Source organism: Asterias rubens, chromosome 20 (genome assembly GCF_902459465.1).
Source record: "Asterias rubens chromosome 20, eAstRub1.3, whole genome shotgun sequence".
Taxonomy (NCBI): domain Eukaryota; kingdom Metazoa; phylum Echinodermata; class Asteroidea; order Forcipulatida; family Asteriidae; genus Asterias; species Asterias rubens.
This window is the reverse complement of record NC_047081.1, coordinates 1,631,638-1,644,546: the sequence shown is the minus strand read 5'-3', so window position 1 is coordinate 1,644,546 and position 12,909 is coordinate 1,631,638. Positions and strand designations below refer to the sequence as shown.

The following is a 12,909-nucleotide window of genomic DNA, read 5'->3' as shown; positions in this document are numbered from 1 at the left end:
CCACCAAAAAATACTAATAATAATTGTGTTTAGAGATAATATTCATGAACAGCCATTATGACTAGCAACTAATTGGCTTTTAATGAAGTTTCATCACTGAACACAATTTTTTGTTTTGTTGTGGTTTATCCCGATTTTATACTAAAATGTATTTAACAACAACATGAAATGTTCGAGTTTATTGTGTGTATTTATTCAGTGTTATAATTATTCTCGGGGAGGGGTGATTTCAGTGAGGAGATTGGTAAAGGTGGTTGTCAGTTGGGGAGTAGCTTTGTAAACGAAGGCCTACATGTTCCATTTGTTACTAAATGACAATCAAAATAATCAACAGCTACTTAAGGAGTCTTTGTTTCATCACTTTATTCAGATGAAGATTACATCAATTCTTTCTTCAACCCTCAAAAACATTTAAAAATGTACCCGTTCAGTTTCCCTTGAAGATACATCTATTGTGCATAATTGTACCAATATGAACTTTATTATCAGTGAGCCTTCAGTTTAAAAACTGATCATTAATTTTCAACATTACCAATCATCTCCTCGCCGAAAACATCCCTCCCAAGAACTATTATAACCCTGAATAAATACACACAATAAACTCGATATTTCATGTTGATGTAATACATTTTAATATAAAATTGGGGTATATCAAAAAATACAAAAATTGTGTTTAGAGAAAATACTACATGAAAAGCCAAGTTAGAATCACAATGTACTATGCTGCTCAATTTTATAAAGCCAGTGGTCATAAAAATGTGTTAAGCACATAACTAAATTGCTCAGCTGAAACAGAATACCTGCCAAAAGTCCAAATGATAAACATTGGTGTCACTGGTGCCCTTGTCCTTTATGCTTGGTAAAATAAAATGTCAAACGATGCTTTTGCTCTGTGCAAGTGAACTAAGCTTGAAATCACAAAAAGCACTAAGCCATAGAAGTATCTTGTTTACCTGAAAACACAGGTTAGCCTACCAGCCAAAAGTCAATACGGTTTACAATACATTGGTGCCATCCAACTAAATTTTCCTAAGCGAAAGAAATTGCTAAGCAGTGTTTTCTGCTAAGCACCTTATGGAATTGGGCTCTGGTCACTTCCCTTTGCAAGGAAAACAAAAATGAAGCATCGAGGGAGGCAATGTGGCTTGTGTACGTTAATCAAATGTTTAATTTGCCAATTATGTTTATTGATGTCAACGATGAATTAAAATAATGTAACTTCCACAAGTTGTGGAAGAATGATAACGTCATAACAAGTTTACTAAGCCTCCAATTCTTAAATGGTTTTGACTGTTTTGTTCTCTGCTAACGATTGAAAGTTTGAAATTTATATTTTTTAAAAACGTCTTTAAAAAAGATTTCTAGTACAAAAGAAGTGCATAGTTATAATAACAAATAATTGAATGTATTTTTTTAAAGACTGGTCCGGTTATTATAGAAGAGGGCGCCCTCTTTATAGATCTGCAAGTCTTCAAGCTATGATATACTTAATAAGGGCTCATGGTTTTTGTAACTCACTGTCATATAAAATCTGAACAATTAAATTGAGCATCCTCACAGACACATAATTGTATGTCTGGATTTTGGGTGTTTTTTTTTTAGAATGGTGAAAGGGCGCCCTCTCTTTCTTGATGTACACGTCTTCCAAAAATCAATGTACATGTGTATGTACTGTACGTGTGGTACACAAGCGTGCATAGTTTATTTTTGTAGAACTGTTTCGAGCAGTGTCCGTCCTGTACAAAATTACATTCACTAGTTGTTTTTCTTTCTCTACCAAGTATTGTTTAAGTTACAGCGAATTAAAGGTAAACTATAACATTAATCAATCCATGAAATGAGCAAAATGCGGTTACAAAATCATTTCACACACAACACAAAATTCGACTTTCCTCTAATAAAAAATATTTAAAATTTTGATTTCTTTTGGAAATAAACAAGACCATCTCTAGCAGAGATTGAGGAGGGGGCAAACTTCGTCTGGTTTGACGTAGCTGTCAATCACCTTCAGCACCAGGCCGTTCAACATACGGGCTACCTCAGTCTTGCACTGTGGGAAATCAAATAAATAAATAATCAATAAAAAATAGAGATACCACAGGAGTGTCAATGAAAGAAATTGTAATAATTGTTTTCCATTTTATTTGTCGGTGTCCCAGTGCATTCTGTTCATCATGAAAGCAAAATATTACTGAGCGATACTTTTTACCGCTAGGTGGCAGCAGACTTATCGGTTAAAGGAGTTGTAGGCCTATGTAAATAACTAGAAATGAACTTTACCTCAGCAACAGTAGTTGGTGGGAGTTTGTTGCAGATACCATTGGCTACTCTCATCAGCTTCTCCTCGAACGATCCCTGAATCATCACAGAGAGCAGAAGAATAGCATTATAATTTATTCATATATTCAAATAGTACTTAAATCAAACAGAGAAACGCGCAAACTAGCCATCGGTGGCAACTTCGAATTTTAACGGTCGTGATGAGGTTAAAAAATACCGGTGCATTATTGCTTACATTCCAAGGTTTGCTCAGTCTTGCAAAAGAGTAACTCCAACTTCAGAAACTATTTCAGGTCAGTTACCTGTAACCATGTAGGTCTACCTCCATGAGCAAGTTCGAGTGTGCACAATGGTTAACTAAAGGTTGACCATTTTGACTCGAACCCAGGCTGGTCGACCATTGGTTGACTACTGTGGTCGACAATTTGGAACCAGCCTCGAGCCCATGGTTTCTTCACTGGTCCAAACAGCATGTTCCATTCTAGCATGTGTTAAGCGCAGAGAGGAACCAGTGACACTTTAGCGAAAAGGTGGAAAGTTGACTAGACTCGTTCGGGTGAGTATTGTAATGAACATGCTTTGTGATGCATTTCAAGCTCCTTTTGTTATAGTGTTTAAACACATGTTCTGGCTCTGTATTGGCCTGCAATGAATGTGTATTGTTGCGCCAGACGGGGGTACAATGTAGTCAGTTATGTCATTTATTTATCATTCCCACCGCTGCCACAAAAATCTGTAACGGATCAACCCTGCATATCTGTTTCCATTTTTGAGTAGTTATTTTGTCGCTGAGTTTAGCAAGTGGTTCCCCTCCCTTTCTGGCGGATGCAGGGTTGATCCGCTACAGTATGTCACTGCGCATGTGCGTTGCTAGTCTGTGGTCGACCACTGGTGGACTAAATGTGCGCACTCGAACTTGCTACATGATGTAGCTACTAAAGAGGGCCTGAACCCTGGTCATTTCACCATGATAAAGAATTCAAACATGGATGATACCAGATAATAATTGTGTCTTTGATTTTGTTGATGTCGAAGCGAAGGAGCATGAAAGTTAAGTTTCTTACCGCACGTTCCAACAGGTAGCTTTGGAGAAGATCAACACCGTATGTGCACGAGTCACACTGCCAGTTGTTCTTCACCTGAAATATAACACAACAACAATTACACATTGATCAGGGGTCGATTTCACAAAGGTAGTCCTATAACTTTAGGACAAGTCCTAGGCAATGCTAAGAGATATGACCAGTCCTAAGTTAGAACCAGTAACTCATCCTAACTTAGGACTGTTCCTATCTCTTAGCATTGCCTAGGACTAGTCCTAAGTTAGGACTACCTTTGTGAAATCCACCCCAGTGGTGACAGTAAAGGCACTGGAAACTATTGGTAATATTGCCAAAGACCAGTCTTCTCACTTGGTTTGTCCCAACAATATGCATGAAATAACAAACCTGTGAAAATTTGGACTCAATTGGTCGTCGAAGTTGTGAGATAATAATGACAGAGATAACACCCTTTCAGATGCCAGATATCAAGTCAGGCTTTTATTGTTTTGAGTGAGAAATTACCTCGTTCTCAAAAACTATTGCTTCAGAGAGAGCCGTTACTCATAATGTGTAATACTATCAACAGGCTACAGCTCCCCATTGCTTGTTACCAAGTGAGCATTTATGCTAACCTTATGTTGAGTAATTACCAAAAGTGTCCATGCCATTAAAGCTAGAGACCAGTCTTCTCAATTGGAGACTTTCTGGGACAATAGAGGGCAGCAGACTTACCGGGTAAATCCATTGTTCTCAGAACTATGCGCATGTTCAGAACTACGTAAACAATGGAAATTTACCCGGTATGTCTGCTGCCGCCTAGCGTTGGAAAGTCTCCTATTGGTGTATCGCAACATTATGCATCAATTAAAAAACCTGTGAAAATTTGAACGCGATCGGTTGTCGGAGTTGCGAGATAACTATGAACGAAAAAAACACCCTTGTCACACGAAGTTGTGTGCTTTCAGATGCTTGATTTCGAGACCTCACGTTCTAAACTTGAGGTCTCGAAATCAAATTCGTGGAAATTTACTTCTTTCTCCAAAACTACGTCACTTCAGAGGGAGCCGTTTCTCACACTGTTTTATTTAAGTAAGGTTTTATGCTAATAATTATTTTGAGTAATTACCAATAGGGTCCACTGTCTTTAAATAAAACGTTAAAGAGCATTATTATGGTGTACTGTGCACGTTTAGCGTATTGCGAAAACGAGAAAACAGCTCGAACAAAGACAATAACTAGTTTTTTTCACACAAATTGGATCTACTTTCATATAAAAATGTGCTTATATTCATATACAATTTATTGAAAACACCACCATGTAGGCTAAATGGATTAAATTTTTTGACAGAACCACAATTTCAATTTTGATTAATCATATTATGTTAAAATTAAAATTGAAACACAATTCAAACTTGGGACGTGATTTTTTTTTTTTTTTTTTTAACATCATCTAGTGGCACTCACTCCCGATTTGGGACAAGTATTTTGAACAATAATGAAGGTCACATTGTTACATTGTTTATTTACCTCGGGTTCAAGTTCACCTTCGACATCATATGGGAACCCGTTGTCCAGATCGCCTACAAAAACAATAGCATGGAGCTATAAGTCAGTTTAACATTATTTATTAAAATGCACTGGTCATTTTCCGCAAGGATAAAGACAAGTCCCTGCTGGCAGGTCCAGTGCATGATTCCATTGGATACAATGGCATTGGATAAACGTGCACCCATTATGCCCAACGGGACACTACTGTCAAGTCCGCAATAGAATTTGACTGCGTATCTCTATGTGAAAATAATGAGGTCAAAGGTTAACACACACGCCAGTTTTTGATGCCGGTCTCTGGCGTTATTCACGAGCCTCGAAGTGTGACGTCAGATGTTCAGGCTAGAGACATCATTGCCGAAACTCTGGTGCGGTTTAGATCAAAAATGTTCTGAGAGGTGGGGATTTCACAAAGAACTAAGGCTAGTCTTATTTTACAAAGAACTAAGGCTAGTCTTATCTCGAGTTAGGACGAGTTACTCGTCCTAACTTGGGACTAACCTGTAACTTGTAATATATCATAGGACTATACTAGTCTTAAATTAGGACTTGCCCTAACTTTTATGTGAAATCGACCCCTGGCTAGATAAAGTGAAGTAACAATAAGTCTATTAAAACAAAATACAAAGTAAGAAGGCAATATTGGATCAAGAGAGGGCGCTAGTTATTCACTCGTGTAGGTTTAGGCATTCAACTTACCGGTATTGATTGTGTTGATAACCACAGATCTCCGACCCCTTGGTACGATGCACACTAACCTCTTAAGGTTAGGAGGTGCATTTCGGCAAAAATCTGGCTTGGCAAACATCACAATAAGGAACATGTTAATAATATATGGATCCAGGCTACTGGGGAGAGATAGGGGATAAATTTCCGATAAAGGGAACAGTCGGAGCGGGAAAAGATGGCGGCGGTAAGTTTTATGTATACATGTAGAATGTTATCAATCATTTGCCCTCTTATAGAACTGTCTGGCATGAAGGTCCTAGGTTTTGGTATTCATGATGCTACTAATAAAACTGCTCCCACTCTTAAATCCCTCAAACGTAAGGATTATGGGACTCGCTATTGAGTGAAAAGTGTGTAAGTATATTTAACTGCCTTTTGGGTTTAAATTGGACTATGTCTGGTAATGGTTTGTTCCCTTATTCAATATTGTTCACAAATACAACTGTTGTCTGTTCCTTGGGGTCCTTACCAGACAAGCAATGTTTTTTGAGAACCCCCATCCGCCACATGCATAATTGTTTACTCCTATATTTTTCTTCTTAGTTTTCTTCAACATAATGGTATTGCTATCTAACCTTTATAAAGCTGATTGTGTCTTTGCTGTTATTTTATAGTTTGCATGGTGTGTGTCATGCAAATATTGTGCATATTAAGAGCTGTATACATGCATGCCAAATTCCGAGATTCTTGTGGTTATGTTATGTGAACTCTCCCGTGTGATTAACGTTACACAATCTACGTTCCACATACAAAGAATACTAAGCAGGCTGAAACGGGACTTTAAAAGAGATCGGGAATAAGTATTGAGGCTAAATTCTCAGGCGCATTCATTGTCATTTAAAGGCTCTGGACACCTTTGATAATTGACAAAAATTAGTATTCCCACTCAGTGTATCCCAACGTATGGATAATCTTTGAACATTTTTTACTCAATTGGTCATCAAAGTAGAAAGAGAATAACAGGTAAGGAACAACAACCTTGTTGCATAAGGAGACTTTGTGGTGACACAAGGTGGCAGCAGACTTACCAGGTATATCCCTTGTTCTTAGAAATGTGAGCATGCTCAGACTGACAAAAACAATGTAAAAACTACCCGGTAAGTCTGCTGCCACCTAGCGTTCAAAAGTCACCCATTGATGATGTTTACCTGCCACTTGGTACGGGTTTTTCCCCAGGAAGCCCTCTGGAAGCCCTGGTGTGGATGGTTTCTTTGGTGGATATGGTTTCTTGGGGTGGATGACTTTCGGGTTGGGGACAAAGGGCAAGGTTGGGCGAGGGGTTTCCGGGCGAGGGGTTTCCGGTTCGGGCATCGGTTCGGAAGTTTTGGTGGGTTTCTGCGGTGGAGACATGGGGTCAAGTGGTCCGGTTGGTCTGGTGTGATGACCTCCCCAGTGAGATGGGCGTGGCCAGACGGGGCGCATTGAGCCCGGGAGCCACCACCTCGTGACAGAAGGGCGGGGTCTACTGACGGGACCGTGTCCATGGTGTCTGCCGTAGTGGTACTCTTGGTACTGGTGGTTGTGGTGAAATCCACCATGGGTGCTGTTCCGATCATGCTCACGGTGGGTGCTGTTCCGATCGTGCTCACGGTGGGGGTGATCTCTAGGTGCTGGCTCGCTGTCCGGACGGGGTCGGGGACGGGGCCTGAACCGACCGGGTTTAAATAAATCCATGTCTGGGAGGATGTCGTCGAAGATTCCGCTCAAGGAGTCCAGTGGGTCCACTTCAAAACCGGGACAAAGGCCAATGGCTACGCATGTCTGGTTGTTCTATTCAAGAAAAAGGAAACGACGAGTGGCTTAATTTTTAAAATGAGACAAACCTTCGAAGAGTGTGTCCTTAACTGTCTGGGTAATAATGTTCCTACTATTTTGCTTTTGCCATAACCGACAGCGGTTACTGGCGAACAAAAAAAGATACAAGAAGAACCGGTTGACTTGTAAGTCAATTGTAGGATATTGTAGTACTGCTATGATGTTTGTTGGCCCCTGTCTTCTTTTGATTCGTTTATCAAATGTTTTGGGCAAAGTTTGCACTTTGAAATGGTTAATCGTTCAGCAAACAAATTATGAATAGTTGACGTTAAATAGCTTCTTTTCTTGTATTATTAAAACAACATTAAAACTTGTAAAAGGCGCCCTGGTGGCTTTGCCACTGGACTCACGCACGTGGTCTTCCCTTCCAATCGCTTGGGATTGCGGTTCCACTAAGCTGTCCAAGCCACGAACACCTTGAAAAAAAGGATAGAGTTCAGTGTGCTTGACTGCTCGGCTACGACACAGAAATCATTGTTGCTTTAAGACATGTGTCAGGACCGGGACTTGAACACACCTTCTGCCGACCAGACACACCGGTGTTTGAGTCCGGTGCTCTTAACCGATTGGGTTATTTGACATGCATTCAAATGGTCGTTCCTCGCTTACGGACACAAGTGCCAATACCGGGACTCTTTTAAGAGTCGAACAGAAACACCGGAGCTTGCGTCCGGTGTGCTTTACCACTCGGCCACGACACACTAGACTTGACTCAAGTCCTAATCCCGTGCCACCGCCAGAAAACTATTGTATTGTGATGCTCTGCATTTCCCAAACCTGTTCCGCATTCTGGAGACCACATCTTGACGGCGAGCTCGGCGCGGTTTCTTACACGAGCACGGGACTTGAATCAAGTCTACGACGCTCCATACTTACGAGGTACTGTTTGGCCAGGGCTTTGACTTCAGCGCTGTATTGCTCAACTAGCTGAGTGCACTCTGCTGCCACGGGGGTCATGCCGCAAACCTCTTTCAACAAAGCCGTTACCTCATCCTAAAAAGACGGGAAAAGAAAGAGAGAAAAATCTTGAAAATTTACCACTTTACAGAAAAACAATCATTTTAAAAGGAGGACAGTATGCTTCGTTTTTGAAAGCGCAAGGGGCACGAAGGCATGTGCTCCTTGGTTAACGTTCACTCTATGACTTGAAAATTGTAAATTTCTACTGGAGCATTTTAAGGCACCAGGGCAATGCCAAGGGGCAGAAGGCATTGACAGTTGATTTCGTTAATACCTCCGTGAAGTAGTAGGTCTGAATTGGTCCTTAAGAATGAGCTCATAGCTTCAGCTTTCTATGCTGAAAATTTTACAAACCCGCTGTGCCTGTGTTTGTGTGGAATGTGTGGAACTTATGCACGTACAGTCAACCCTCGTTGTAAATAGGTTCTGCTTAGAGTACATTCAAAGTCTGAAGTCCTAAATCTCATTTCTTTAGCCCGGTTTGTTTATCAGAAATGGAAAGGTCTATGCCCCATTTCGAATCCACGGCTTCGGCTTCGGCTTCGGGCTCCGTTCTCTCGTCTGAAGCGCTGACCACCTACACGCAAAGCACGCGCAATTTTACAAACAAACGCGCGGGACCATGCTAGCCCGAGCTGAATCCAAAGCCGTGGTTTCGAAAAGGGCCTATCATATACACAGCTCTGTGCCATAGAGTTACATCTGTGTATGTTGAATGGCGTTGAACACTTACCAAAACTTGATCAGTGATCAGCTCTGTGTACAGAGCTTCGACAATCTCGTCACAGGCTTGGCATAGGTAGTCATTACCAAGGGAGTGTCTCATCACTGTATCATGAAGAAGATACAGAATACATTTTATTATTTCCAGTTGTCTAATAGTAATAATAATAATATTAATAATATAGAAGTCTTATAATAGCGCACGTATCTACCAAACAAGGTACTCAAGGCGCAGAGTATAATATACAAACTCTCAGAAAGATTGCAGTGATAGATTCTGCGACCCAATAATTATGTAGCACCATTATTTACATTGTGCTACGGCACATTTAGCACCCACAGCCAGGATCACCGGGCGAACCCCTTCTCTTTCGCGATAAGTGCCTAGGTTATTTTACATGCGGTACACAACACATGGGACCAACGGTTTTACGTCCCATCCGGACGAAGCAATGGCTAAGTCTCTTGCTTAAGGACACAAGTGTCATGCCAGGGTTTCGAACCCCTACTAGCTTTGCGCAAAGAAATATCCCGTTAAAGGCAGTGGACACTATATTTGGTAGTTACTCCAAATAATTGGGGTTGTAGGTCAACTCATTCCTCGTCACTCTACTAAATCCAATAAAGGGTTTCAGATAAAATAATGGTGAATAAATGGCGAATAATTGTTGTTTCAAATCTCCACAAATAACTCGTTGTTAAAATTATTTTTAACAAAACTTTCATCAAAGCGATGTGCCCTCCAGACCATGCCAACAATGACAAACATGTATATAAGTATATAGTATAAAATATAGAAAAAGTATGAATTATGACAAAAAGGAGATGATAAAATATTATAGAACACTACTTTAATACTTTAATAAGGCATGAAACACTTAACTGACAAAAGGTTACGAATTTTTACGTGGATTGTCAAGACTCCTGCAACCAAAACTATTAAGAACGAACTTACAGATTTTGTCCACTCCATGAGTCTTGATAACCCTCCGGAATAACTTGACAAAGCGATCGAAGGGGTGCATTCCTAGACGGCTATCCACCTCAGTTTGCCCGGCAGTGCACAGGGTGATTTCAGCACAGATCTCATCTGGGGTCTTCATAAATAGAAACGAACAATTTTAATGCATCGATGGCAAAAAAAAAATGAATAAAACGCCCACTGGGCGATAAATTCAAAACGCAGAATAAGATTATTTGTTTCTCATCAAATATGAAACTTCAGACAGAAATATTTCAAGGGATGTTTTCTACTATATCATAATTAGACCGTGGAAGTCTTATGTATATCTGTGATCTTCAAGATTTTTGTTTCTTACCAATTTTGTAACGTTCCTTTGAAAGTAAATTTTCCGGCATTTGGGACGTTGGAGAGGGTAAGGCCATTTTTCATTTTGGAAAGGGCACTTCCATTGGAAAATCATTAAGTCTATGGGAGACTTTGAAACGATAGGTGGCAGCAGACTTACCAGGTAAATTTCCATTGTTTACGTACTTCTGAGCGTGCGCACATTACTGAGTACAATGGATTTTACCTGGTAAGTCTGCTGCCACCAAGTGTCCCGAAAGTCTTCCATTATGTTTTTATCCCTTACCGAATTCTCCAAGAAGTCAATGATGTATGGCGTCCAACCATCCACGTATTCTTTGCATGTGGCGGCGTACTCAGCGGGAAGATCAGCACAAAGTGAATCCAGGAAAGCGACGATCTAAAATTTTGCAGAGGGAAAAATAAACAACATTGAAGCAATATCAGAGCTGGAATATTACAGTTTTGTATGTGTACTATATTATCAGTACTCGTACCCGCTGCTTGGTGCTTGTACTTTAAGACACTGGACACTATTGGTAATTGCCAAAGACTAGTCTTCACAGTTGGTGTATCTCAACGTACATATTTTTTTATGCATAAAATGACAAACCTGTGAAAATTTTAGCTCTTTAATTTTAGCTATTAATGAAAGAAAAATATACCCATGGCGCACCATGGTCACACGAAGTTGTGTGCTTTCAGATGCTTGATTTTTAGGCCTCAAAATCTAAATCTGAAGTCTCGAAATCAAATTCGTTGAAAATTAGGGCGTCACTTCAGAGGGAGCTGTTATGGGTCTAGAGACGAACCTTGGAGGAGTCGTTTCCCAACAGTTTTTGCAGGTCAGCAACGACAAACTTGCAGACCTCGCAGACGACTGGGTTCTCTCGCAACGTCGTCGTGACGTCATCCTCCCTTATCAAGTCTGGATATTCAACCTCTACGTCACCCTCGACTACTTCCGTTGGGGTTGGCTCCACACGCGGCCTTACGGGGCGCTCGAACCCGGGCTTTCTACGGTGCTCAAAGCCGAGTTTTCCGGGGTAGTCAAAGTCACGCTTCGAACCCGGGAAGTCCAACGGTCGCTTCCCGTGAGCACCGCGAGCACGAAATGAAAGACCTACAGAAAAAAATGGCAATGATAACAAATGAATGAGGTTTTAAACACACGACTGCCTCTTCTTCTTCTTCTATTTTAAAGGGGCAGGTTTGGTACTTCACGGGAGGCGTTTGCCTCCATGCCCTTGGTCATTGCCTTGATGCCTTTGAAATGCTCCCGAGTAGAAATTGTGTCAATTTCCTCATAAGGTGACTTTTACCGAGGAGAAATGCCCTGTTGCCCTTGCCCTTGTTAAGACGGTACTTTCGATTCGTAAATTTAAAAACTCGCAAGACTCTATTGGCAAAGGGTTTTATTGTCTACTGTATTCTACTTCCTCCAGAGGGGGAAAACAGACCATGCATACCACAGGATTTGTTTTCGTCCGTGCACTAAAGGTTCACAAAAGCAACGCAACCTTTTGCAAGGTTCTAAAACAATGGAACCCAATACCTTCCCAAAGAATGGAATGAAACGCCAGGAGCATGGACAAATTACTCATAAGCCGCTCCCAAGGGGGAATTCGTAAATTAAAAAAAACAAGGTTGTGAATGGTTGTTATTGTTAATGAAAACGGCTGTTCTTTGTTGACGTGTGTAGTAAATTGACGATAGTTGGATGGTTTAAGATAGCAAGAGCGCACCAAGGTCAACAGACCGTCAACAGACCGTCAACAGACCGTCAACAGACCGTCAACAGACCGTCAACAGACCGTCAACAGACCGTCAACAGCCCGTCAACAAACCATTGGTGCTCTGTTCTGAAGGTCCTGCCTCGTGGGTTGGTCAGAGGGTAGTAGTCTTGAAATCAAGTCGGTAATTGTTAAGCGCGGTGTGGTCACGGGGAGGGTGTCATGCAATTGTGTCCGCCATGCTATACTGTCCGCTCCGGACACTTTTGCATAATTATGCAATCGTGTCCAGGGCTATGCAAAAACCGTCTGGTGGACATGTACATGAGACTGTACATGTATGTGCCTGCGTAAGCGAGCGTGCATGCACTGAACCTACGTATAAATGCAGCATGAATATTCACGTATTATGATTGCAGTGAATACCCCGTGTCATCATTCACATGCACTTAGTTAGCTCGGAAAAAATGGCAAAGGTGTTCCGTCGACCAAGGGCGTTTAATTTACTGCAAGGACGGTTTTGCACGGGGGCGGACACATCTGCATTATGCAGCAGCGTCCGGGCGGACACAATTGCGTATGCAGCAGCGTCCGGGCGGACACGATTGCATATGAAAAACCGATCCTCGATCCCAGTATGTGTGTGAGTCAGTGGCTGCCACGTGCTACCTACGACCGTTACATGAAAGTATAATCGCATTGTGACTGCTACATGAATGGCAGGTGTTTGTAATAGGCAGTGCCTAACGACTCGTCATCAAGTCTAGTC

At 41.2% G+C, this 12,909-nt stretch overlaps 2 protein-coding genes across 2 annotated transcripts in view; one reads left to right on the top strand and one right to left on the bottom strand.

The window, feature by feature from the left end:
- Window positions 1-608: 608 nt before the first annotated feature.
- LOC117304049 overlaps window positions 609-12,909 on the bottom strand; it is a 15,887-nt gene continuing 3,586 nt past the window's right edge. The window contains exons 2-12 of the mRNA XM_033788528.1: window positions 11,220-11,530; window positions 10,694-10,807; window positions 10,054-10,195; window positions 9,109-9,203; window positions 8,292-8,408; window positions 6,749-7,370; window positions 5,571-5,663; window positions 4,851-4,903; window positions 3,345-3,419; window positions 2,281-2,355; window positions 609-2,050 (exon numbers count right to left, since the gene is read on the bottom strand). Coding sequence (XP_033644419.1) covers window positions 1,949-2,050; window positions 2,281-2,355; window positions 3,345-3,419; window positions 4,851-4,903; window positions 5,571-5,663; window positions 6,749-7,370; window positions 8,292-8,408; window positions 9,109-9,203; window positions 10,054-10,195; window positions 10,694-10,807; window positions 11,220-11,530 — 1,799 coding nt within the window. The 3' untranslated portion in view covers window positions 609-1,948. The remainder of the gene's footprint in view (window positions 2,051-2,280; window positions 2,356-3,344; window positions 3,420-4,850; window positions 4,904-5,570; window positions 5,664-6,748; window positions 7,371-8,291; window positions 8,409-9,108; window positions 9,204-10,053; window positions 10,196-10,693; window positions 10,808-11,219; window positions 11,531-12,909) is intronic.
- The window catches only part of LOC117304050 (solute carrier family 15 member 4-like), a 26,865-nt gene continuing 19,626 nt past the window's right edge, over window positions 5,671-12,909 (top strand). The window contains exon 1 of the mRNA XM_033788532.1: window positions 5,671-5,784. The gene's annotated coding sequence lies outside the window, so the exon portion shown is untranslated. The remainder of the gene's footprint in view (window positions 5,785-12,909) is intronic.